Source organism: Lonchura striata, chromosome 19 (genome assembly GCF_046129695.1).
Source record: "Lonchura striata isolate bLonStr1 chromosome 19, bLonStr1.mat, whole genome shotgun sequence".
Taxonomy (NCBI): domain Eukaryota; kingdom Metazoa; phylum Chordata; class Aves; order Passeriformes; family Estrildidae; genus Lonchura; species Lonchura striata.
This window is the reverse complement of record NC_134621.1, coordinates 1,866,249-1,893,212: the sequence shown is the minus strand read 5'-3', so window position 1 is coordinate 1,893,212 and position 26,964 is coordinate 1,866,249. Positions and strand designations below refer to the sequence as shown.

Here is a 26,964-nt window from a genome sequence, read left to right as displayed (position 1 = left end):
TACGCTTGGTTCAACGCTCTCTGGGAATTCAGTGTACTCTGCCCTAGGAGTCAGGGCCTGGGATTGAACATGGTAACTTTCTCCATCTGCACTCAAGTCTTCATTGTCAGTTTATGTGGATCTCTACTCAGGCTCAGAATCTGCCATTTAATTGCCCAACTTTGCACATTGAATGGAAAATCATTCATCCAAACAGCTACTAATGAAATTAAAGCTTCTAATGAAGTGTTATTCTTTCACTGCTGGACTACTACAAGCTGTCTCTTCCCCACTGTCTTCTCTGACCTCTCTTGCCATAGGGTAGTGAGAGAAGCTCCTGGTGTGGGTTTTGAGTTTCTACAACACCATTAGGGAAAACACCACATCAAACAACTGATCTTCTCATCATGAAAGAAAAATTCCCCAAGAGAGGGCAGTGTTTAAGAAAGTAGTGTGGCAGAAACTCAGCTTTTGTAGACACTGATCCAATTTATAGAAACTAAAGGAATTCTCACAGAACTGTCGCCAACTTTCTCCAGTTTTAATTCAAGGGGATAAGATACTCTTCATGGTCTTCTAATTACATTCAAGAAGAAAAAATAGTGGAGACGAAAGACTACTTTCTGTCAGCTTCACAAAAAAACATAAACTCTTTGGGTTATTACCAGTCTAGAAATCACTCTCAGAGGCCAGCAAAAGGAGCATCTCACACCTGACAACTGCAAGCTGGAAAGTGCTCAGGTGCCATAAGGGTAAATATAAGATATTGTCTGGGGTATACCAGTAGGAAGAACTTGCAGGAGTCACAATCAGCAATTATTGTCCTTGATTTCTCTTCATGTGATGTTATTTTTCTAATCACAACTCAGTCACTAAGGAAAAAAAAAGGGATAAGTAGTCAGGAACTAGATGACAAAAAGTCTGCATTGTGACATAGGTACACAGAGATTTTAAGACAAAACTCTGCAAAAAATTACCAAAAATGGTAATAAAGGTCTAGCCAATAAAACCAGAAATAAATGAAAAGTACTGCTCATGGTATGCACACAAAAGAAACTATTATTTATTCTCTAAACACTAAAATGGTTAAAAACAAAAACTGCAGAAAGAAGGAAGTGACAAAGGGTTCACATTTTGTGCAGCCCTCAGGTCACTCTGATGCCTCAGGACATGCTCACTCTTCCTCTTCTATCTTCTTGCCGTGCATGTCCCGGCTCTTGGCTCGGAGCTTGTTGACCTGTGACTCTGCAATGTCAGCCCGCTCCTCGGCTTCCTCCAGCTCGTGCTGGATCTTGCGGAACTTGGAGAGGTTGACATTGGACAGCTCCTCCTATGAGAGGAGAGGGAATCAGGGCTCAGGAGCACAGGGCAGGGGTTTCATTCCTGCTGCAAGTCAGCCTTGTGGGGCTGCAAATCTCCCTCCCCCTCCCACCACTGCTCACACAGAGCTCCTCATCCTCCCCTTTTCAGGACCCTACTGGGACAAGCTTCACCAGGAATGTATCACAAATGAGGAGCAATTTCACCCCTTCAATGTATCATTTCTATATTTACACTTGCACTACTTTTCTATATGAGTTACTGGGTTAAGACCCTGAAGCCTTCTGCTGCTCATTACCTGCAGAGATTCAGGAACTTGTCAGCCAGTGGTTGTGGCCCCTGGGTTTATTTATGCTGTCTGCTGTGTGAAAAAGTCTGAAGAAATTCCCTTAATGAAGGTCCCTGACTGCAGGGTGCCCAGAGCTCAACAAGGCCTCCTGACACAATAGGAAAGCAGTGTGGCAAAGATGGTTCTGTCTCAGGAGCTTTTTCATACACCTCTCCTGGTATTCAGCCCCATTCAATGTGCATCCTGCCTCAGTGGAATGTGGCCTTTGCCCCTTCTCCAAGCAATACTCACAGCCTCCTCAGCTTGTCTCTTGTAGGATTTCACTTTCATTTGCAGCTTGTCCACCAGATCCTGCAGCCTGAGGACATTCTTCCTGTCTTCCTCAGACTAGAGTGTTTGACAAACAGGAAAGAGAGTCAGTTCTTGGTTCTGCATCACATGACGTTAACAATTCCCTTGAGGACAGTGTGTGCAAGATGTGACTCACTGTGGGAAAGCCCTGTGAGAGCAGAGTTCCTGCCTTACCTGGTAGGTGAGTTCCTTCACCCTCCGCTCGTACTTGCGCACGCCCTTCACGGCTTCAGCGCTGCGCTTCTGCTCAGCATCAACCTCCCCTTCCAGCTCCCGCACCTGCAAGGACAAGCCCATCCCTGCAGCTTCCCTGGCAATGTCTCTCCAAGGACACGCTCACTCAGGCACAGCCCCAGCCCTACACACCCTGGCCTCCAGCTTCTGGATCTGCTTCTTCCCTCCCTTCAGTGCCAACTGCTCAGCCTCCTCCAGACGGTGCTGCAGGTCCTTCACCGTCTGGTCCAGGTTCTTCTTCATCCTCTCCAGGTGGGCACTGGTGTCCTGCTCCTTCTTCAGCTCTTCTGCCATCATGGCCGCCTGATCAGAGCAAAAGGTCAAAGCCATTTTAGGAATGGAGATATTTTGGGGAGAGTACATTCATCGACAGCAATGCCAGGAGTGTCCAACTCACATCAGTGATGGCCTTCTTGGCCTTCTCCTCAGCATTGCGGGCTTCCTGGATGGTATCCTCCATTTCACCCTGGATCTGGGCAATGTCCGTTTCCAGCTTCTTCTTGGTGTTGATCAGGCTGGTGTTCTGTGCAACAGGAAAGACAGGATTCCTACTGTCAGACCAAATGCCTCCACATCAAGGCCTGAAAATGCAGGTAGAGCTTAGCAAGGATTTTCGTGCTAGAGACCAGAGCAGTAAACCAGATATTGAGAGCTGGCTGGAGGGGACATGTTGCAGCACAGTTCTTCAAAGGTTTACACAGTAATCATTTAAAGATGAATAATAATTTGAGTCTTTGTTATCACTTGTGAATGGCAATAATTTCTAGCCGAGCCTGACCTGGGTGTGGAGGAGCTGTGCACGTTCAGTGGCATCCAGGAGCTCCTGCTCAGCCAATTTCCTCGACCGCTCCGTCTGCTCCAGGGCTGCCCGGAGCTCCTCAACTTCAGCCTGCAGCAGGTTTGCTCTGCGCTCCACCATGGCCACCTGCTCCTTCAGGTCATCCTGTGTCCTGAGAGCATCATCCAAGTGCAGCTGAGTGTCCTGGAAGGAGAGATAAGGGAAATTATAAGGCATCAGTGGGTGCTTGAGTGGCAGAAATGTCAGGGATAACATTTTTCTTTCTGTAGTTCAGGTGAACAGACCTTGAGCACAGACTGGACGTTTCTCAGGTTCTTCTGTGCCTCTGCAGCCTGGCGGTTGGCGTGGCTCAGCTGGATCTCCATTTCATTCAGGTCACCCTCCATCTTCTTCTTCAGCCTCAGGGCTTCATTCCTGCTCCTGATCTCAGCATCCAGGGTGCTCTGCATGGATTCTACAATTCTGAGGTGGTTCCTCTTCAGCTGGTCAATCTCCTCATCCTTCTCTGCTATCTTCCTGTCAATCTCAGACTTCACTTGGTTGAGCTCAAGCTGCAGGCGCAGGATCTTCCCTTCCTCATGTTCCAGAGAGGCCTGCAGAATTCAACACAAAGAGTGTTTTACTTTCTAAGTAATTTTTTATGCAGGTCCACATTATGGGAAGTTTGCTTTCCTATTCTCTCTCCAAATGACTACACCCATACTCCTGGTGGGAACATCATTTCTTAGCAATGTCTGTACCTCAGCTTCCTCCAGGGAGGCTTGCAGTTCAGATTTCTCCTGCTCAACCTGCTTCTTGACTTTCTCCAGCTCATGAATTGCCTTTCCTCCCTCCGCAATCTGCTCCGTGAGGTCGGAAATCTCCTCTGTGGGAACAAAGATCAATGGCATGGTCAGGCTCTGAGCAGAATGGGAAGGACCTTGTCCCACCAAGGTGACAGACATCTCTGCAGACCTGCAAGCACAGACCCATGGCCAATGGAGGTGATGGCTGATAGTGAGAAAGGCCAGGGAGGAGCAGAGGGACTTACGCTGCAAGTTCTTGTTCTCCCGCTTCATTGTTTCCAGGTGGTCCAAGGACTCCTCATAGGCATTCTTCATCTTGAACAGCTCCGTGCTGAGAGAGCGCGACTCCTTCTGCGAGGCCTCCAGCTCAGCCTGCGTTTCCTCATACTTCTGCTTCCATTCTGCCAGGATCTGAAGAGAAACGGGGTGTGAGTAGGGCTGTGGCTATCACAGGGCCATGCTCTGGCCAGGAATGCTGGTGCTGGAAGCCAAAAGACCTTGTCAAAGTTCTTCTGCTTCTTATCCAGAGCAGCACAGGCAGCATTGGATCTCTCCACATCAATCATCAGGTCTTCCACTTCATTCTGCAGCCTCTGCTTTGTCTTTTCCAGGGAGGCACATTTGGCATTGACAGCCTCAACATGTTCCTCTGCATCCTGCAGGCGCTGGGCCAGTTTCTTCCTGGGAGGAGAGAAGGACAATTGTACATTTGCGTTTGGAAGGGCATCAGTTCTACAATGTCATAAGAGGGCAGTTTGTCACTTTGGCAGTTTTGAGCCAAGCACTTTTCACAGATATATAAGGATTGATCTTTTGCTGTGTCTTACCACCTGTGGAGGATCAGGTGACTCTTAGCACTTCTAAAACCTATAATTTCTCTTCCAAGTTATACTTTTTCTCTTCCTCCTGCTCTCTCCTTTTTTTTCCAAATACATTATATTCTTGCCTTTTTCCCACCCTTTTCTTAACCCCCTCTCAGAGGTTCCAATTTCCCTTGACCAGTTTCGGTCTGCTCCAGTCATTTGCCATCCTGCTTCCCCACGTACTTGGCCTCCTCGAGCTCCTCCGTGCGCTGAATCGCGTCCGTCTCGTATTTGGTTCTCCACTGGGCCACTTCACCATTGGCCTTGGACAGGGCTCGCTGCAGCTCCCCCTTGGCCTCCTGCTCCTCCTCATATTGTTCCCGGAGCAAGTCACAGTCGTGGCGAGCAGACTGCAGGGCGTGGGCCAGGGCGTTCTTGGCCTGTGGGTATATTGGGTTTGGTTAACTTGAATACTTGTCTTAAGATGCCTCTTGACTGTGAACATGAAAATGAAATTGGAATGAAACTCTAATTGGGCAAATGTAGAGCTTGGAACAGGTGAAGCCCTCGTTTACATGTTCTGGAGTTTCAGGAAATATTTGTTACAGCTCCTCTGGAGACAGTAACCTGCTCTTTTTTTAAATGAGGGGCAGAATCCTATCTCACAGAAGATTATCAGAATCTCATGGAAGAATCTCATGTGGATGACTTCCTCCAGCACCTAAAGCATCCTGCTTCCTTCCCTCTCTAGTGGAAGTGTGAGGGGTTGTGCATTAGTGCTGCTCCCTCCAGTCCTATGTGTGTTTAGGGAAGGAATACAGAAGCAGTCTAGCATCAAATAGGATTCTGCAGATACTTTTCGGCGTAATGTTGGCTGTGGACAGTAGGGTAATTCCAGACCTTGATTTCTTCCTCTAGATGTCTCTTGAGTTCCTCAATCTGTTGGGTAAATCCTTGCTTGCCCCTAGACAGCTGAGAAATCAGAGCATCTTTCTCCTCCACCTGGCGGGAATATTCACCTGGAAAAGGAAAGGGAAAAAAGGAAGTTGATTGTTCTTCCTATGACAACTTCTGCCTGTAATGCCACATAACCTGGAACGGCCTGGAGAGCTTATACCAGCTGCCACCTTGTACTCTCTGGCTCACTCCAGGCCATGCAGGTCCTGCCATTGAACTTTTGGGATGAGGATGTCTCACCTGACTCTGTCTGCAGACGAGCTCTTTGCGTATTGAGGTCGTTGATCATACGCTGATTCTGCTCCTCCTTTGTTTTAAGCTCACTCAGCTGATCTTCCAGTGTGCGGCACATCTTCTCCAGGTTGGCCTAGAGAGGAAACATGGGAAAGGAAAAGAGATGAGGGTCTGCACTCTGCCTTATTGTGGTCACAGTGGGGAATTTGTTTCTGGGAATGCGTGTTAAAGAGGCAGCTTTTGTGCCACACGTTGTTCCTGCAAGCATTTTTTCCTGAAAATCCTTACCTTGGCTTTGGAGACAGACTCCATGTTGCTAGCCAAGTCGTCAATCTCCATCTTCAGCTCACTCTTCTCCTTCTCCAGCTTCTGCTTCACGCGTTGCAGGTTGTCGATCTGCTCGCCCAGCTCAGCTGTGCTGTCCGCGTGCTTCTTGCGCAGGGCGGAAGCCGTGGCTTCGTGCTGCAGCGTGGCCTCTTCCAGGTCACGGCGCATCTTCTGGAATTCTGCCTCTCGCTTCTTGTTCATCTCCACCTGAGCTGCTGTGGCCCCTCCTGCTTCTTCCAGGCGCTCGCTGATCTCCTCCAGCTCCCTGGACAGGTCAGCGCGATGCTTCTCTGCTTTGGCACGAGAGGTTCGCTCTGCCTCAATTTCCTCCTCCAGCTCCTCAATACGGGCCTGCAGAACACCAGGGACCCTTCACACCCGTGCCCTCCTCCTGCCTGAGCTGAGCCTGAGCAAGGCAGGGGAAGGAACAGAGACTTGCCTGCAGCTCCTTGATCTTCTTCTGAAATTGCATGCCCAGGGCTTGTTCATCCTCAATCTTGCTCTGGATCTGGCTGATTTCAAAGTCTTTCCTTTGGGCCAAGTGAACCATGTTAGAGCTCAAAGCAAAGAGACAAGTGCTGCAGCCCAGCACTCAGGTGCCCCAGAGCCACACTTACTTCTTCAGTTTCTCATCCAGCTGCTGCTTATCATTCTCCAAATCCATGATGCTGTCCTGGGCCAGCTTCAGGTCTCCTTCCAGCTTCCTCTTAGCTCTCTCCAGGTCCATGCGCAGTTTCTTCTCTTGCTCCAGGGACCCTTCCAGCTAAACACAACAAGATGATCAGGGCTCTGCCAGCCAGGTCAGGCTCCATACCTGTCCTGTTCCTGCTCTGTGTGTGCTTACATCATCCACTTGCTGTTCCAGCTTGGTCTTGGCTTTGGTCAGAGTATTGACTTTGTCTTCCTCTACCTGCAGGTCATCCAGGGTCTGCTGATGGGCCTCTTGGAGGGCTTTCTTCTCTTTTGTCAGCTTGGCAATGGTCTCGTCCAAGGCTGCCATCTCCTCAGTCAGGTTTTTCACCTTTAGGAAGAAGGGAGCAAATGTAAATAAAGGAAGTAGCTATAGAAGTCCTGTCATAGCACACAGCCCATTTTCTGAAGTGCCATTGACTGGTTCTACCTCATACCTTGTTTTCAGTGGCGTGTTTTTCCTTCTCCACCTTGGCCAGTGTTAGCTCAAGGTCATCAATATCTTTCTTCAGCTCGGAACACTCATCCTCCAGCTTCCTCTTCTTGGCTGTCAGCTCAGCATTAATTTCCTCTTCATCCTCAACCCTTTCCGTCAACTCCTTAATTTTGGCTTCCAGCTGGATTTTGTTTTTGATGAGCTGGTCACACCTTTCCTCAGCATCAGCCAAGCTATCTGCTTCCTGGTAGGTAGACAGAATTTTGTAGATTTTAATGTTTTTAAACTCTCTTTACTCTGACTGTTTTATGACAGAGTAGCATCTGAACCTAAACTTCAACTCCAGCAACAGAAGGATCTTGAGTGGTGTCTACTGGAAAACCTTTTCATTTGGAATTAATATTTATTCCAAAGTTTTTGTGCCTTTTAAATATGTCTCTCAGGGTTACTATCTATGAGATTTCCTCATACCACCCACAAACAGAATGGAATAGGAGTTACTTCAGTTTCTATTTTCAGCAGGAACAATAGCTTGGAGTATTTTTCTTATGGAAAAAATATGCAATACCTTCTTCCATTTAATTGACTATTAAACTTCATAGTATTTGAGCAATAGAAGCTTTATGAGAATACTTCAGTGGAGAAAGATTTGTTTTCTTTGGTCAAATTGTGTTTTTCTAATTGAGTTTGGAGGAAAAGTATGTCTTTCCCAGGTTTGCTTTTACGGTATTAAACAGAAACACAGCTTTGAAAATTATTTCTCTCCCAGCTCCAAGGTCTCTGCTGTTCAATGCACATTGGCTGGTGTTACATGGCTCTTTCCTCAGACAATAGCAATGGTAAGTGCCATATGAGTCTGCCAGGACTCTCAGTATGCCCCTGCCAGTTCCTGTTTATGCAACATTAGAGTGCCTCAGAGTGCGTGCTTTAGACTGTTCTCTTCCACCCATTAGTTCCTGCGATTCTCTTTGCAGGACAAGAAGCATTCTGACAGCATATCATTCTTTTTCCAGGGAAAAATGAACAGTGATACTCACAGCCTGCACTTGGAGCTGCAGGTCATTTTTCTCCTGCACCAAAGCCACCATTTTCTCCTCAAGCTCCTTCCGCTTTGCCTCAGACTTTGCAAGCTCTTCCTTGGTTTTCTCAAACTCCTGTTTCATGTTGGCCATCTCCTTCTCAGACTCTGCACTCTTCAGCAAGGGCTTGATCTTGAAGAACAGCTTCATCCATGGCCAGTGTTTGACATTCATGAATGAGCGAACGTTGTACTGGATGCAGAAGATGGACTCCCTGAAAACAAATCCATATGGTTATTGAATATCCTGTGTTTGGTCAATTTTGACTCAATTAGCCAGCTACCATTAGAAAATAATGAACAACTGAAAAATATCTACCTCCGCTCGACCATTCTCTGGTACTCCACTCTCATAAGGAAGCCTCTGCACCTGGCTTGTATCATGGTCATAATCTCTGCCAGTTTCTCATCTCTCATCTCCTCTAGCACACCTATCAGTCCAGCTTTGAAGAATACCTTGAGAAAGGCAAGATTGTAGAACATCAGTGTTGGGATGTGCATTACTGGGGCACGCTGTATTTAAATACAGAACTTCATTCTACCTTGGTGTGACCAAATCTGTACTGGGTATGGTCAACATCAATGGACCCAAGAAGCTTCTCTGAAGCCTTCTTGTTGTCCATGAACTGTCCCTCTGGGATAGCACTGGCATTAAGTACTCTGTATCTGTAGGAGAAAGCAGAACATTAAGAAATCAACAGTTCTGAAACCATCACTGTGATTGAACCTCACAGCCTACTCAGCAACAGCTGAATGTATTAGAGAGTACATTCTTTGAAGACAGTGCAAGACTTGAAAGACACTGCAAGAGAGTGCAAGAACTATTCATACCATTAACTCAGAGTCAAACTGAATCCTCACAATCAGCATAACATAAGTCATAAATTCACGACAAAACATGACAATGTAAAATGTAAAGATTGTTAAGATGATCAGGCTCTTTGGCTTAGTCTGAATTGGCAGAAAGGTGCAGAGCTCTTACCTCTGTTTGAAGTCAGCATAGAGGACTCTGCTGGGGAACCCTTTCCTGCAAATCCTGATCCCTTCCAGCACGCCGTTACAGCGCAGCTGGTGCAGCACCAGCTCGTGCTCCATGGCACCTGGCAAATACCACCATTAGTGACTATCCTGCTGTTTTACACGCAGGAGAAAAGCTTCTGCTGCTCAAGCTTTCCTGCCCTTGGCTTGACTTACCAGGTGTTTTAGTTTCATTTGGGATGATGCACCGTACAAAATGGGGGTGAGTGCTTCTCAAGTTAGCCATCAGCTTGTTTAAATTCTCCTGTGAGATTACAAGGAAAAGTTTATGTTTAATCTAGTAAGAATCACATGCCTATCTATGATGTGCATAAAAAAAACATGAGTCCTTCTGGGTCTTGAACTGTATGAAATACATTATTATGTTGGTGTCAAAATTGTATGATTATGAATCAGTGTCTTAGTGAATGATAGGTCTGTCTTCTCATGGCAATTTTATTGAACTCCTATTTTATTTCATTAGATATTTAAATGAGGAAATGAATTCTGCTCTTACCCTGAAGAGAGCTGAGACAGTCTGGAAGGAAGAGCCCTTCTTCTTGCCTCCCTTCTTGCCACCACCACCACTCGCCTCGGCTAAATTGAAAATAAAACAGATTTTAGATTTTTTTTTCTTTTTTGCCATTTTTAGTTCCTTTCTGTAGGCTGTACATCAGTGAAAACATAGAATTCAAAGAACCAACCTGCATCTGCTCCACCATAGTTGGCAAAGAGTAAAGCCAGGGTCTTCACAGATGATTTCTGGTACAGCCCAATGACAGTTTCATTCAGAGGGTCCTTGTTCTTCTCCAGCCACCCAGTGATGTTGTAGTCCACTGTGCCAGCATAGTGCACCAGGGAGAAGTGGGCCTCAGCCTTGCCTTTGGCAGGTTTGGGCTTCTGGAAGTTGTTGGACTTGCCCAGGTGCTGGTCATAGAGCTTGTTCTTGAAAGAGGTGTCAGTTGCCTTGGGGAACATGCACTCCTCTTCCAGGATGGAGAAGATGCCCATGGGCTGGGAGAAATCACAAGAAGTGACAGGAAAGGTTATAATGGAAATGTTCACTATCACTTTGGTTGGGATGTTCACCTGCCTGGTCTAGTGGAAGGAGTCCCCCACCATGGTAAGGGATTGGAACAAAATGTTCTTTATCACCCTTCCGACCAAACCATTCTGTGACTCTATGACAATGACAAGAAGCATGTTTTATGAACATAAAAGTCTGGTTGACAGCACCTCAGCCTGGATGAAAGCCTGGGTTTACCAGGAATTGTTCTCAGTCAAGGAATTTATTTCTGCCCTCCATTGCCTCCCTGCACTTTATCTTCATTGAACAGGTAGGAATGTCTGTTCAGTTCACATGAGAATTGGGGGAGCAATGATAAAGAGAAATTCACGGGGAAAACATATACCAGGGGCTCTGTAATTTGGGGAGGTCCATTGGAATGATATTTATTTCTCAGATTTTTCTGTGGACTTTGGATCTGACTGTACCTCAGAAACATCACAGAATTCCATCAGCCGTCATATGTATGCAAGGGAAATGTACCTTCTCAATGAGCTCAATGCAGGCAGCCAGGTCCATGCCAAAATCAATGAACTCCCATTCAATTCCCTCCTTCTTGTACTCCTCCTGCTCCAGCACGAACATGTGGTGGTTGAAGAACTGTTGCAGTTTCTCATTGGTGAAGTTGATGCACAGCTGCTCAAAGCTGTTGAACTGCCCAAAGCAAGGAAAAGTGCACAGGTTCTCAAGGTGTGCCAGAACACACAGGCCTTTGCTGCCATTCTCCTAAGGCTGTTTGAAGTTGAAACACCAGTCCCAACCCTACTAGACCAATATGTGTTTCTACTCTAACACCCACTGTCCTTGAAGGACATTTTCATTATTACTTCACAAGTCAAGAAAACACTTATAAATCTTTTTCACTGTGCTACTCGACTGCAAGTCTTTGGTAAGCTCAGTAGCTCCATGTTGCCAGCTCTCTGAACTGCTGGATGGTAGAAACCTCCTCAGTGTCCCACCCAAGAATTTCCCTGGCCTCAGAACAATAATCTGGGGGTTTTTGTGCTCTGGCACAGAAGTCCTTGCATCATCACTGCATTCACAGAACAGGAAACATGCTGTGAACTTGGCCAGACCACTTCCTTAAAAAGAACCTCCAACCCATGGGCCATAGCTGTGTGAGCTTTAGTCCTCTATGTGTTTCTGAGTCCTCCTGACCCCTCCTTGTCCATTGCTTGACTGTGGTGGCAAACCCTTGCTCCTTACATCAAAGATCTCGAAGCCAGCAATGTCCAGGACACCAATGAAGTACTGCCTGGGCTGCTTTGTGTCCAGCTGCTGGTTGATGCGAACAACCATCCACAGGAACATTTTCTCAAACATGGCCTTTGCCAGGGCACCCACTGAATTGTTCACCTAACACAGAGGAGACAGGATTGTAATTACCTCCTAGGGGCAAATAAAAATGTGCACATACTCCTTTAAGCTGTGCGTTTTTAACTGTCAGATGTTACCTGTGTCACGTTTTGACCTTTGGTCACGTATTCATTCCCAACCTTGACTCGGGGGTAGCACAAGGCCTTGAGAAATTCAGCTGAGTTTAGGCCTGTTAGATAGGCAGCCTTGTCAGCCACTAGATAGAAGGAGAGAGAGAAAATAATTTGTTTATGGACAATCTCTACTATTCAGGTGTTGTGAAAAATTCTGCTGTTCATGTTCAAGGAATGGAAGAACATTTATCTCATCCCATACAGGAGGCCTGTGAAGGAATGCAAATTCTGGATACTACTGCTGGTCGTCTTTGAAACCAAGAACAAGTATGGCTACGATAGGAAGAGCTTGAACCTGGAATTCCCCAGAAGAACAACAAAAGTCTCTAGCAGGACATAAGGCAAGGTACATTCTCATTCTGTGAGAACGGGATTTCTGGGTAGCACAGCTTGCAGGACTTATTTCATCAGAAACGCAATTACCCCTCAAGGTGTCTTAGTGTTTGTAGGTTTCAGAGAGAGAGAGAGAGAAAGAGAGATATCCTGTGTTGAAACTGAAGTTCCTGCTTTCAGGCAGCATGATTTTGGGGAGACACTACTGGATAGTATAATGGAACTTCTCATGACTAGGAAAGCACCTCTGCACTTGGAGCAAGGGTGAAAAAGGAATTCTCAGTGTTTTCTGTGGAGACTAGGGCAACTGCAGTGTGCCTGCAGAGGCAGAGAAGGGCATAGCACAAATCAGCCCCTGAACTTGCTGCTACCTTCTGTGCCATCAGGCTCTGCCTGCTCCTCTCGTTGTTTCTGCTTGAACTTCAGGTTCCCGTAGTGCATGACAGCTCCTGTCAGCTTGTAGATGGCTGTTTTCTCATCTGCAGTGAAGCCCAGGATGTCAATGGCACTCTGCAGTCAAAATAATGAATTCAAAAACATGTCCTTACTGGGTCAGAGAAGTTACCCTCAGGACATGCCCAGTAGGGATTTTGTTGCTGTGTTACTTACGTCTGTGGCCATGAGCTCCTCCTGGTCATCAATGCTGGGGACAGTGACCTCCCCTTGACTCACATAGTGGAAATCATAGGGGTTGGTGGTAATGAGGAGCATGTCTGCAAACAGGAAGAGTCAAAGCATAGATTTACTTTTCCAATCAGGTGAGAGGGGGAACTGTTCCTCAGTGCTCAACCCCAAAAAGCCAAAAATGCTCCTTCCTACCAATTAGCTCTGGCTTCTTGTTGGACATGATCTGATAAAAGATGTGGTAGCTCCTTTCCGCCTTGAGCTGGAAAGTGACTCTGGACTTCTCCAGTAGATCTGGCAAGGATGGTAGAAAGAATTAGATCCTTGTGAGAATGTACCTGGATGTGGGAATTTGGGAAGTGGTGAGAACAGTCTAGGAGAATGTCTTACACGTTTCAATGTCAGCAGAAGCCAGTTTGCCTGTGGCACCAAAGTGGATTCTGATGAATTTGCCCTGTTAAGCAGAAGCAGCAGCAGGTCAGCCTGGATGTGTTCTGCTGACATCTCCTTTGCAGGAAGACGTGCTCAGGCATCATGTGTGCTGCCATGACTGGGGGAGATCTTATGCAAAGCAAGAACTCACAAAGCGTGAGGAGTTGTCGTTCCTCACGGTCTTGGCGTTTCCAAAGGCCTCCAGCAGTGGGTTGGCGCTGATGATTTGATCCTCAAGCGTTCCCTGCAGGGACATCATTATTCAGTGTCTGTGTTTGGTTGACAGGGCAATGGCAGGCCAAGCATTCTGTCTGTCCTTTCTGACTCACCTGCATTTTGCCTGATGACTTATCCTCCTTTTTCTTGTCCCCACTGGCTGCAATTGTTGCAAAGTACTGGATGACACGCTTGGTGTTCACAGTCTTCCCGGCCCCGGATTCTCCGCTGCCCAAGCCAAGAGAGAAGCAGAGGGTGCGTGGTGAGGCAGGAGGGGCCCTGGCACCGGGCAGCCCCGCAGGGACCCGCGCAGGGGGTGTACGTACGTGATCAGGATGGACTGGTTCTCCCGATCTGTGAACAAGGCAGAAAAGAATAGATTATTATTATGCACTTGCAATAGGTATCTGATATCTTTCAGAATCCCTTATGCTTTCACCTGTTTTGAATACTTTCATATTCCCAGCTGCTGGTGGGAAGCTGACTTCTCAACCCTCTGATGGTGTCTGGTGTAGCACACATTCAGTTGTGTTTCTGGTAGTCCCTTCATGTCATACTGTTCATTTTGTTTATGAAAATAGTTCCAACTAAGGATCAATTTTGTAGAGTTACTGATTAAATTGTCTATCGGTAAACTGTATTGAACCGGAGCATGTGCTTCTCATAAACTTTATTACATAGGAACAACCACTCCAAGCAGTCCACAAGACCCTCTAAATGGTTTTTATGTTGGTTTCCAGTTGGTTGTTGGTGAAATAAAATTACAGGAACATCATAAACATCTAGGAACCTTTATCAACATAATCTTCTCTATAGTATTGAAATTTTGGTACTTCCAGAGGTAGAATTAATGTATCCTCTTTTCAATAGCTTGAGCTGAGTTTATTTTCCACAATTTCATCTGTTTGCTTTCTTAATCCATGCTCACTTATTTTTGTGTTCCATTGCTATGCTCCATTTTTGAATCACTCAGTGACAAAGGAAAAAAATATGTTCCTGGTGTTGAGCTTGTTTCATAATGTACTCTGTCTTTTCTATTCATATTATCTTTGCCATGCATAATTTTATAAAGTAATAAAAATCTTTCTAGAGTTACCAGCACAGCCTGTCCTATGTTTGGGAAACCTTTTCATCTTCCTCTTGACCTGTTCCACTTTACAACATCTTTTTTGTGAAGAAGGAAGCCTGAAATGCATATAACATGCCAGGGGCAGATACCCCTGCATATAGTAATGCTTTCTGTTTTGGTCTTTATTTCTTGCTCAGTGGTCTTCAGGTCTCAGCTTTTTATTTTTTACATTTATGATCCTTGAGACAAAATTTTGAAGCAGTATTAGAAGACACTTATAAAAGTTGTTAGCAATGAGGGTTTTTCCCTAGTGGCATTTGTTTCACACTCCTGTTCACAAAAATTTCTTGCAAATTCACTGAATAAGAACTTAATATAATAAATTCCCCCTGTAATTCTTCATTATTAGACTTCATTTTTGCTGACCTTAATAACTTAATCAAATCAGAAATATTTTCATCACTTCCATATTATTTCAAAAAATGTTGAACAGTTGAAGGTCCAGAACAAGCCCTTTGAGACCTGCCATTCAGACCAATTTTCAATCCAGTTCACCATCCACTTGTCCAGCCCTCACTCCCTCAGTTTGCCTATGAGCATATGAGAAACAGCATCAAAACCCTCGCTGAAATCCAAGTAGACAATATCCAGTGCTCTCTCCTTATGTCTTGATGCAGTTCTCCCATTGTAGAAAGAAATCAAGTTGGTTAAGCATAATTTCCCTTTGGTGAAACAATGCTGACTACTCCAGATCAACTTCTTGTATTCTGCATTCTTAGAAATAGCCTCCAGGATTAGCCATTCCAACACTCAGGTGAGGCTGTCAGGCTTGTAGTTCCTTGGATCTTCCTTTTGCCCTGTTTGAGGACATGTGACATTTCTTTTCCTGCAGTCCTTACACACATCTCCTGACTGCGTTGACCATTCCAAGGTGGATGAGAGAGGACAAGATATGATGTCCTCCAGTTCCCTCAGCACTTGCAGGTTCATCCCATTTGAATGAATTTGTGGATGTCAGGTTTGACAAAATTATCTCTAACCAGATTCTCTTCAACCAAAGGAAAGTCTTCATCATTTCCAATGACAAGAGCATGCACCCTCACAACACTATTAACTATTTTGCAATTAAGAGACTTTTTCGCCTTTGTGAGTGTTTACAGCCAAGTGATTTTAAAGAAAATCATGAAACTCACCAGTCAGCATGAACTGATAGGCGTTGTCAGAGATGGAGAAGATGTGTGGAGGGGCCTCCTGGCGCTTCTTGCCTCGGTAGGCCAACACCACCTCGGGGTTGTACACCGGCAGCCACTTGTAGGGGTTGACGGTGACGCAGAAGAGACCCGAGTAGGTCTGTGAGGAAGGGACACAGCACTCAGGCTTCCCCTGAGCCTGGCCCAGCAGCTCCTGAGGCTGCCCAGAGGAAGCTGCTGCTGCCACTTACGTAGATCATCCAGGCTGCGTAACGCTCTTTGAGGTTGTACAGCACGGCGGGTTCGTGGAGGTGGGTCATCATGGCCATGTCCTCGATTTTGTCATACTTGGGAGGGTTCATGGAGAAGATTTGATCTTCTTTCACAGTCAGGGTCTGCCAAGAAAACAGAAAGATCCACATGTATCATGTAAAAGCTCAAAGTGGGGATCGAATGTTCCCCTTGAGCCTTGTTTTTGACTCACCTCTCCCCCTTCAGTCTTGACAGTGACTTTTCCAGATTCCCTGCTCTCAATTTTGCCTTTCACAAAGGATTCTTTGGGATGAACCACAAATACAGATGTCTTGGCATCGAAAGGTTTGTTCTGGGCCTCAATTCTCTCCTTTTCCGATTTTCGGAGGTAAGGAGCCGCCTCCCCAAAACACGCTAACTCAGCATCTGCAGAGCTCATGTCTGCACTTTACTGAAGGCACATCAGCAGCAAAGAACCCTGTAGAAGAAAAGAAATGTAACATGAATGGATCATTAATGTACCTTGCTTGCAAGGACAGCTTTTCTAATGCTTTAAAACTGGGCACTTATTAGAATTGCTAAAACTACCAAAAGTTGCCTTCCTTGTGTTTAATAATTTAAACCCAGAAGAGAAAAATATTGTTTCATCCTTAAATAATATTTAATAACATTGTAAAAATTTATTGTGTGTCTTATGGAACTGTACAGATTTTACTTTGGCTGTATGGATTCTTGTGTCATATTTGAGATTATGAAATATATTAAAGGAACCTTTTTATTCTAGTATAAAATAATTGAAATATAGATAGAATAAATACTATAGCCTTAAAAGCAGATGGAAAAACTTAGTTGAAAACCAGTTTTAAAAGAAAAATATATATGCATAATATGCAATAATGGAAATACCTAATAGCTAGATTCAGTGCACTTACCTTGAAACTTTTTGAGAAGACAGGGCAGAGCACTGCAAAGACTCTTTTATAGAGTCTGGTTGGCAGGTGCTCTGGATTCTTCCCCTTTCTTCGGTCAAAACATTTTTTGGCAAACATTCTTTGGCAAAGCATTGTCTGGCAAACTGAACTAAGGGCATAGTCATTTGATTTAATATGATATATTTAGAAATGTTTTGTATCTTACCAATGCTATGAATGTATTCACTATAAATAATTTGTCTAGAGACATAAGGACAGTTCAGTTAGTCTAGGCATTTGGAAAATTTGGATGTAGGACCAGTGAAATATACTGCTGCATTTCCACTGGTCCATGTACTCAAGGCAGATTTTTATTGCATGACTGTGGTGTTACTCTGATACATCCTCAGTCCAGCATTTCCCTTGCATCACAAATATCACTGTCACTGAAGCTCATTTAAACAAGCTCTTCTTCTGGTCATTGCCATTCTGATTACTAAAAGAGCTCAGTGGGTAAAGCTCAATGAAGAGCACAGGGGCAAGGTCTGTAAATGTGATCCAAGGACATATCAACATCAAGCACAGGCATGGGCACAAAAAGCTTGTTCCAAGGATGAGCATGCAACTCTCTGGAGCTCAAAGCCACAGCTCAGCCCTGGGCTCCCTGGGCAGAGCAGGGGGAAACTGGTGGAAACACCCTCTGCCCTGAACCGGAGGAGCTCAGAAACAACCTGTGTAAAACAGTGAGTGCAGGGGGGCATCAGAAGTCCTGTGTCTGCACAATCTATGACTTTCACAGACATACAGAACTCAGAGGACAAATCAGAGAATGGTTTGGGTTGGAAGAAACCTTAAAAGAATCACCTAGTGCAGCACCGCTGCTGTGGATAGGAATTTTGAATAGAAGAGGTTGCTCAAATCCCCATTCAGCCTGAGCTTGCACACTTCCAATGATTCCAGGGGCATTCCCTTATTCTGGGGCCTGTGTCTCACTGGCGTCTTCATATAAAATGTCACTTTTATATCCAACCAGAATCTATCTTCCCTTCAATGCATCGACTGCGGCACGTGGTTTGTTGTTATCAGCAAACTTGCTGACTGTGCCCTCAATCCCACTGTGCATGCTCTTGAAAAATGTGTTAAATAATGCTGATTTCAAAAAAACATGCCGGGGACACAATTTGTTACTGGTCTCCACCTGAATTTCAAGCCATTGACGACAACTCTTGGTGTGTGATCATCCAGCCCATGTACTGCATATTTTCCAGAAGGATCTGCTCCATGATCTTGCCCCACAGAGAGGTGAAACAGACCAGCCTGTAGTTCCCTGGGTCTTTCTTTTGCCCCTTTTTAAAAATGGGGATTTTTCTGTCAATGGAACTTCATCAGACAGCCACAATTTGTCAGGTATGATGGATAGTGGCTTAGCCAGTTCCCTCAGAATCTGGGGATTCATCCCACCAGGGAAACTCTCTCATCTCTCCTTCCTTGACTCTCCCTTCCAAATATTTTATGACTGTTAGTCACAGCACATGTCAGTCATGCAATCCATCCCAACAAGTTTGTGTGCTAGCAATCAGGCCATAGTGCCTGTCTGGGCAGTGGCTAGCAGCTCCTTCTGTCTGCAGCCCACAGGGCTGCACTGATAGAGAGACACTTCATCTGGGCTACCAGCCACATCTCCTTGTTAGAGGAGTTTGCCCTAATTCCCATAAGATAATCCAATGGTTTGGTCACTAATTCATTCCTAGCTTTGACTCAAGGACAGCACAGGGTCAAAGCAGGTCTGCTGAGCACAGAACCATCATGTGGCTGCCTTGTCAGCAACTGAAACACAAGAGACACAAACAAAAAATTGATCACTGGACAAGTATTGGAATTTGATGTGTGTTTATGTATATGTGTGTGTGTGAATTACCATTAATGACCAAAATTCTTGACTGAAAATCTTTTAATCCAGTGTCACAACAATTGAATACAGAAAAGCTACAAAAGCCCATATTGGTATTTTTCTGAACATAGTTATCAGTAAGAAAACTTTCCTTGGATATTTTAACTAAATTTATAAAACAAATTACTTATTTTAATAACTTCTCTTTAAAAATTCATTAATATTATAACTCAACTTCTTCTCTAGAGTTGGCTCTGTGATATATAGACTTCTCTTAATGGCAGTACAGACCATGGCCTTTGGAATATAAGAGTTTTCTTAGATCATGACTATATATGAAACTAGAGAGACTTTGTCTTCTAAAAACCTTGTCAAAACCCTGCATATCAAAATGTAAAATGCATGAAAGTATCCCAATGAAAAAAACAAACTGAAGGAGTACCATTTAGTAATGGAGGCCAGGGGTCAGACAATCAGTTTCATATATACTAAAGGAAATATTGTTTTCACATTATGAACTCATATCTTTTGTCCTGTCTGAAAAAAAAAGTATTCCCCAAAACTGATTTCTTTATTAACAGGTTAGGTGCTAAGGATTTTCTGTGCCAACTGGCAAAAACCTGCAATCCATTGTAACTAAATCCAAGGTGATTTTACAGAAAATGGAAAAGCAGAAACCTGTTGTAGCTCATATATAGACAATATATCGACTCTTGAAATTCAGCTCATGTATAGAACTAAGATGAATTCCAGAATCACTTGAGGTGATTTCCAGAATCATGAGATACATACCAATATATAAAAATATATTATAATTATAAATATGAAGGAATATTATATTTAAAAGATATTAAATTAACTTGCCCTGAAAGATAAGATATAAAAGACATTCTGCATGTCACTAAAAATGAATCATTAGTGCAAATTATTGTGTTTTTTACTTGTACCATATAAGATTTTAACAGCTAAAAATCACAGCATCCCCAGATCTGTAAAAATAAGGAAGTGCTTTGCTTTGAGCAAAAAGATTAAATTTATGATTTATAGAATTCAGACAGAGGAAGTATGTAACAACCCTTACTTGAGACAATGAGAGAAGAATGAGGGATATCTGATGCTTCTCCTAGGGTGACAGCTGGGGGTTCTCTCCCCTCACATTTGGAACTGAAAATCTTTGCTTTCCCAGTGGCAAATGACAAAGACAGTCGACTCAGCAGAGCACTTCTGGGGCTTTTTTTCTATTGTGTTGTGCAGGATGTGGACCCAGCCTTGCAACAGGCAAGAGTGAGGCACGTGGCCAGGGAGCTGTTGGGCTGCTAGTCCTTAGGAAAGGGTGTGCTGAAAGCAGCAGCGATGTCTTAACACTAAAAGAAAAATTAAATAGATCCTGCCCACCACTGTCTCCCAGTTCTGCTACTGTCACTGCAGGGCTGGACTCTGATCCAGCTGAGAGCAAAGCATGGCACACTCAAAAAAAGGAGAGGGAGAGTGAGCACAGACCCTGGACACAGAATATCCTGCTCAGCAATGTGGGGTGGGCAAAGCATGACAGTGCTGACATTTCCCATGAAGAAGAGACTGAAGCATGCTGAAAATAGAACCATCTTGAGAAAGACATCAAGCAGCTGACTCGCTGTCTGCCAGTCCTTAGGATATGACTTCTTCTATCTCAGACTCTGTGTTAGCAGGCAGAGAGAGAGAATACTTAGCAACAAGTACAAGTATGTACATACACAGATTTCCAGCCTATGGTCTGACAGAATCTCACAGTTTTTAGATTTGCATCGTTAACTGGAGACTAGAATTTATAGCATTCCATTGTGGGATACTTTACATAGCCTGGAAGAGTGATATTTTCTTCATTACTTTTATCCATGATTCAATAGTTTCATTAATTATTTTCTTCAGTGGAAGAAGCCCCATGGTTCTTGTTCTGGTGTCAGAACCTATTGCCAAAAACAAACCTAGGAAAAGAGTAATCAGTTCTTCATATAATTTTCATCCATTCTGTTATGCAGCTTGAGAAAAATGATTGAAAATGAGCACTACTGACTTCTTGCATTTGGCAAGGAAGGCCTTTACATCCTGTCTAGGTTGAATCTTATTAAAAATAGATTACCCTGTGGCAGTCAGCAGAGTCCACTGTAGCAGAAAATTGTGAGGTCTCATTTCTCCTTTCACTATGGTGCAGCAGTGAAATTATGTTCAATTTATAAATTTTATCTGCTCATCAACTGTCTCTTGCAGCCTCATTAGTTTCTACTTTTTCACTAGTTTCTCAGTACAATCTGAAATTTTAGACATGTCTTCAGGATGTTTGTTTATCCAGTAGGACATCCACTCAGTGGGCAATAGATGAAGAAGTGCTCATTTATAGATTAATAAAGAAATTTTCACATGTTAGGTAGCATCATGCCTCACTGAGATTGTGACTGGGAAGTGTTGAGTCCAGAAACTTTTCCAGAAGATTGGCAGCTATGACATTTATTTCTGACTGACTATATGTTTGGGGATAATTCATTCAATAAGCATCGGTAGATTTCCAGTGTAACACTGATTATGTTTCTATGATGGACATGTCCTCTGATCTAGGCCTTGTGAAGTTTTACTGCTTACAGAATGGCATGGCATGGGAAAGATGCAGTAGAGATTCAGGGGGATAACAAGATGCATTGCAGAGTGAAACTGGGTCTTGATAAGTAATCACTACCACCACCAGATGAAGATTAAAACCATGACTCCAAGTGACTTATTTCCCTAACAACATGAAACTCACAGGATAAAGCAAACCACTCCCTGCTGGCAAGCCCTGAGAGGCTGGACAGAGCTCAGAGATGCTCAGCTTAGGCTCCAGTAGGAAACCTCCTGCTGTGGGTCAAGGACCTGAAGAGCAGGCTCAGGTGCCCTACACAAACAGCAGTGTCTCCTTGTGCCTGGGGACAGGACACTGCAGCTCCTCCTCAGGTAACTGGAGTCCCTGATGCCCTGACCAGGAACTGGGAGGTGCTCAGGGCCATGGGAGGGACCAGGGATGAGCAGGATCTGCATGGATGTGCTGTTTCTCTGGAAGACCATGGCCCATGTAAACTAAGCCCAGACACAGCTGGGAGAGCAGAGGAGCAGTGTGTGAGCCTGTCCCACCCTGTGCCTGGGCAGGGGCTCGTGCACACCGCAAGGGACACACCTCCAAGGACATGCTGAGGTCAGGTGGGTGAGGGTGAGAAGAATGGGAGCACTCATCAGTGGGGAAACTGAGAAGGGGTAATGCAGGACAGAGGATGCAAAAAGACGAGGGACAGGCAGTGGAGAGAGAAGATGCAGTAATGTGGGTGCATCGTAAATGAGAAGTTGATGCAGCAGAAATTTTGCTGGAATAGAAAGGGCTTGAGCTCTGCTGTCACTCCTGTAGGAATCCAAGAGACAAACTCACTACAACATCATTCATTTTAGAATGTGCTAACAATTTTCAGCATTTCTTTTTCAGTCTCAAAAAGCAAAAATCTCAAGAGGAGCTTCATACTTTGGAAATGGAAATCAAGAATTGTGATGAAATCCTTTTAATTCATTGTCTCCCTTGTCGTTTTAGAAATCACTTAGTTTCAGTAGGCTGAACCAAGAAAACAAAATTAATCCAAATGCTACATCTGGAATACATATACATACTTATTGTTGCCAAAAAAAAAGGTTAATATCACATAAATTTGGAAAATACACAAAGTTACTAGAATAGTTTATCTTCTAATGAGAAACCTTTAGCTGTAGGAATGAAATTATCAACATGCAAGAAAAGATGTTGTCTCATATACTGACTTGATCCAAAATGCAAAGATAAGCACCCAGGTTTCTTGTTAAAAAATTGAAGATGTTCAGCATTTTTTACTGCTTCATGTTAGTTTTACATTAATCTAGAAGGAAAATTTCCAATGGGAATTGCAGGTTGCAAATGCAATGGGATTTGCAGCTTGCAAATGCTATACTCAGCTATGCTGTTAATATTTATAAAACATTCCAGGAGGGACCTTTTTGCCTGCAGATCCTTAATGACTGATAAGGAATGTGTAGCCTCATACTGAAGATCCCTGGGTAAAATAAGACCTCTCAGGAATGCTGGCATGAAACAAGGAGAAATGCCAGAACATTAATTCTCTGGTGCAAGCTTCTCACTGTGACACTTCTGCTAAGATGTGACTGAACACTGGACCCTGGAGATGGTAAGAATGAATTCACATTGAATTTCTATTGAAATATGGGTACTGTGTTGAATTAAATTAAATATGTTGAATACTTTCTCTGGTTTTGGCATATTTAATCTGGGTAAAATGAGTCCATCAGAGACTTGAGCTATCATTCCAGATGAGCAATGCTAAAATGGATAGATAGAAAAACAGATGGGGATTATGTCTTGCAAAAAAACAGTGATGAGCCTAACAAAGAAGAGATTAACTAACCTGGTGAGGTACTTTGGGCCAGTTACTGGCTTGGCCTTTGCAAGAACAGAACATGAGAGAGCTGGCCTTTGTGCCTGCACTGCTTAGAACAGCCTTGTATCTCAGGGGAGCTGTGAATGGACTGAGATGGCTTTGTGCTCTTCTGATCTGCCCCTTCCTTTGGAGACTAATTTCTGCAGTGTTTGATACAGTTATTAGTTGATCTCACAGCAGGGAAAACATACTGGATTTCTGAAGTTTCAACGGTACATTTTAAACCTAAGAATGTCTTTATTTTGCTTGGTGAGACCTAAGTCCCCACTGAGGAAGTCTTGCAAAGAAAAGCGAAGAGCGAGGGCAAAACCAGCTAGAGATTAGAGACAGTTGACTCACAGAATTTTTAGACTTAAACTGCTTTCTGTGTGCGTGAGATTTCTATGGTTACCCAAATTCCTCTCATCTTCACAGCATATGTCAGAGAAAGAAACATGAGCAGCAGGTTCTGGATGAAGAGGCGACATTCAGGATGCCCTTTCCATCACATGCCAGAGTAGCTGAAAATCTTCAGTTACCAAACAGGTGAGTGAGGTGGACAGGCTCTGATGGCAATGGAAAGAGAAGGAAAAGGACCTGGACAATGTCATGGAAAGAGAAGAAATGAGCACAGCAAAATGAAATAAAATTAGCTTGACTAATTCGCTTGTTTCTCTGTTGACTGCACTAGAAGAGAAGCAGAGAGAGGCTACACTATGGAAATAAATTTGCTTAGATTTGCACAACTAGCCTTTTCTTTCCTCTAAGTGAATGTTGTAATAATGTAAAAAAATGCTTACCACTTTTCTTCATAAAACAAGAAGGACATCAGAACATTAAACCCGAATTGTACAAGGCATTTTCCAGTGCAGAAAAAGTCTGCAGTATTGATAACAGATGTTTTGTATTGGTAATTCCCATATTCATTATTTACATTGGAAGAAGAGGGTTCTCCAAATTTGCTTTCAGTTTTGAGAGGCTACACATTAAGAATAGTAAAACTTTGGTTTCCCTTAGGTGTTCTACATGTGCCCTAATCATGTAATATGGATCTTCAATAAAGCTGTGCTGCAATTCCCAGGAGAACATGTAGAACTAGAACCATCTATCGAAAGACGGCTTTAGGAGGAGCACACATTGTTTGAAATTATTAGTTTAGACTGAAAATTATGGCGAGTTGTAAGAATCCTAAAAAATCCCTGCAAAACAAACAAACAAACACACAAATAAAACAACACCCTGAAGCCCCCAGGTTTCAATGAGATGGGCCAGGCAGTTTCAGCAGGTTTGAAGCCCCCAGGTTTCAATGAGACCTCGTTGCTGGTGTGCAGAGGAGCAGGGCCCGGAGCAGGTGCCCTGGATGGCTCCAGGCTGCCATCCCCTGGCCCTGGGGCCTGGAGCAGAGGGCCGGCTCAGCTGCTGCCCCGGGAGCTCCCTGAGACTGACAGGAGCCTGATGGGGCCGTGGAGCGGCACCCCCAGCTCCCCTCACCAGGAATAATGCTGTGGGCTTCCTGCCAAGGATCCTAAAGGAACTTGGTCTCAGGTGACAAAGCCCAAGCTGAGGAGAAAGCTGATGCCACCTGTGCTGTCAGAGCAACAGCCTGAGGGGGAAGGCACAGCCACCATCCCGCTGATGTCCTGGGCTCAGTGTCCTTTGCCTGAGGCCCCACAGTGACTGTACCTGCCTGGGACACGGCTTTCCTGAGCTCTCCAGAGGGCCAGGGGGGTCAAGGTGCAGGCAGGGCTGGGTCTCCACAACCATCATGTCAGAGCCACCAGCCCTGTCAGGGCTTCTCCTGCAGCTCTGACACTCCTGGGGCTCCTGAGGGACCTCTGCTGTACAGCCCTAGAGCCTTCCCTAAATGAGGGATGGGAAAGCACAGCCTGAGCAAAGGGACATGGATGGCCCCGGCAGCACTGCTGGACCTCAGAACAAACCCTGCCTCTGCCTTCATCCTCACCAGACAGGGACTCCAGGATGGCAACTCCACTTCCAGAGTTACACCCCTTCCTCTCTTTTCCATTTGCTGGTTAAAATGAGAGGGCCCCACACACCCCAAGGAGCCCTGACTGACTGCTGGAAGTACCTGGGCAGCTGCTGTGTTGCCCACAGGACAGCACATCCCAGCAGGGAATGGCCATGGCACTGGGCTGGCACAGGGCCATTGCAGGGGCTCCAAAGGGGAGCACTCTGGATTCAGGCTCTGGGCAGGGAGAGCACACTCGGGCCCCATTCTGACATTTAACCTTTCAGCTGGCCGTGGAGCTGGGCTGCAGTGAGTCTCTCTGGGGTAAGAATAGCAGCTGCTGCCTTGGGCCACAGCACACGTGTCCAGCTCCTCCAGGGCAGCACGTTGCCCTGCCACCCAGAAGGCAGCCTACCCGCCCAGGAATGTCTTCAGGCGCTATTAGTGGAAGCAGATCATCCCCACAAACAGGCACGACCCCACACAGGAGTCTCAGGAGAGTGGGGCTATTTTGGGCTTTTGACATTGAGCACGAAAGGAGACACGTGAGGGGCTGATCCTCCTGCCATGGGCCTCCTCCAAAGCTCCTTTCAGCCTTGTCCCCTCCTCCAGCCATGGCTCTTGTGGAGGCTGAGGGGCAGTTTGGTGTGGCCTTGGAGCACAGGAGAGGACAGAGGGAGCTGTGAGTTTGCTGGGGTGCAGGGCCAGCCCTCAGTGCCATCAGCAGTGCCCAGCAGTGCCCCGGGCAGGTCCTGCCTGAGGGTGTGTAGCTGTCCCTGAGATCAGGGCACGGGGCCTCCTGCTTTTTTCTCAGCCACACCCATGAGTGTGAGATGGCTACCAGAGGGTGTATGCAAGAGAAACAGCAGAAAGCTGGAGGAAGAAGCAGACATTTTTACAAAAAATCTAAAGTAGGCTATAGTACGTCAGAGCAGACACAGTCACACCCACAATGAGTGAGGTGCTTCTTCAGTGACATGCAAGTAATTCCCCATTGGTATCCTTTGGGACAGTGCATTTGGACAAATTATCAAAGAAACTCTCCTGGTGTCTCATGTGATAGTAGGGCTCATTGACTTCTCACTGGTCTGCATCAAGGAATTCTGCAAAATGTGACAGCTTCAGAAAGGGACATAGCTACAATGGTGGGAGCAATTTCATGCGCTGATATTGCTGAAAGGATTTCCAAATTAACTTCATAGCCCTCAGCTACCCCTAACCTGTTTGATTCAGTGGGTACACAGAGCCCCATGGCCTTTGAGGTTTCTGGGAAAATCCTCCAAAGCTGAGTGCTCTCTCTTTCAATGTGGTGAGGAGGTGTGTTGGAGCCATGTGGTGAGCAAGAGCTGGGCACAAAGGGACAATCCTGATAGTCCTTCCAGTATGTGGCCACAGGCAGGCTTAGCTGTTTGCCCACTCAAGAGAAACTGGCAGCAGCTGAGGAAATCTAGGGTGAGGGAAATGGCACAAGGGAGGGACACTATGGGTGTCTTGTAACTGTGCTCTTTGTGGCTGGAATCGTCTCTGTCAAGGAACTGTCAGTCCTCCACACTGCAGTGCACTGCAGCTTCTGATGACTCTCTCAGGGATTGATGTTTATGGTTTTGAGGGCCAACAATGCAAACAAGAGTAAGAAAAGGAAAAAGCAAAAGGACTCTCTCTTGACTCTCCCATGGGAAAAAGGCTGTGCTGAAACAACAATGGGAGAAGCATCAGGAGGATGTGAAGGCAGGAGCTGGACAAAGAGCTGCTGGAGACAGGA

At 45.1% G+C, this 26,964-nt stretch overlaps 1 protein-coding gene and 1 long non-coding RNA gene across 3 annotated transcripts; one reads left to right on the top strand and one right to left on the bottom strand.

The window, feature by feature from the left end:
* Positions 1–1,020: 1,020 nt before the first annotated feature.
* LOC110474897 (myosin heavy chain, skeletal muscle, adult) lies at positions 1,021–16,410 on the bottom strand. The gene is made up of 38 exons (XM_077787324.1): positions 16,204–16,410; positions 15,971–16,114; positions 15,723–15,879; positions 13,787–13,814; positions 13,574–13,688; positions 13,396–13,488; positions 13,203–13,266; positions 13,008–13,106; positions 12,798–12,901; positions 12,560–12,698; positions 11,820–11,938; positions 11,572–11,721; positions 10,849–11,019; positions 10,004–10,313; positions 9,817–9,896; positions 9,477–9,564; positions 9,265–9,382; positions 8,825–8,948; positions 8,602–8,738; positions 8,242–8,497; positions 7,206–7,448; positions 6,923–7,099; positions 6,696–6,841; positions 6,518–6,608; positions 6,040–6,429; positions 5,758–5,884; positions 5,461–5,579; positions 4,804–5,000; positions 4,255–4,438; positions 4,003–4,168; positions 3,713–3,837; positions 3,257–3,565; positions 2,952–3,155; positions 2,571–2,696; positions 2,306–2,476; positions 2,114–2,218; positions 1,880–1,975; positions 1,021–1,309 (listed from the first exon to the last, which is right to left on the bottom strand). Exons 1-38 carry the CDS (start codon positions 16,408–16,410, stop codon positions 1,154–1,156), a joined length of 5,835 nt encoding a protein of 1,944 aa, XP_077643450.1. The 3' UTR covers positions 1,021–1,153.
* Positions 16,411–21,847: 5,437 nt separating this feature from the next.
* Positions 21,848–24,319, top strand: LOC110474916 (uncharacterized). Of its 2 annotated transcripts, XR_002466185.1 has the most exons (4): positions 21,848–21,980; positions 22,786–22,984; positions 23,669–23,779; positions 24,251–24,319. It is a non-coding gene; the product is annotated as an uncharacterized LOC110474916 (long non-coding RNA). The 2 variants fall into 2 exon arrangements; XR_002466184.2 differs by lacking the exon at positions 24,251–24,319 and having other exon boundaries at positions 23,669–23,979.
* Positions 24,320–26,964: the final 2,645 nt, after the last annotated feature.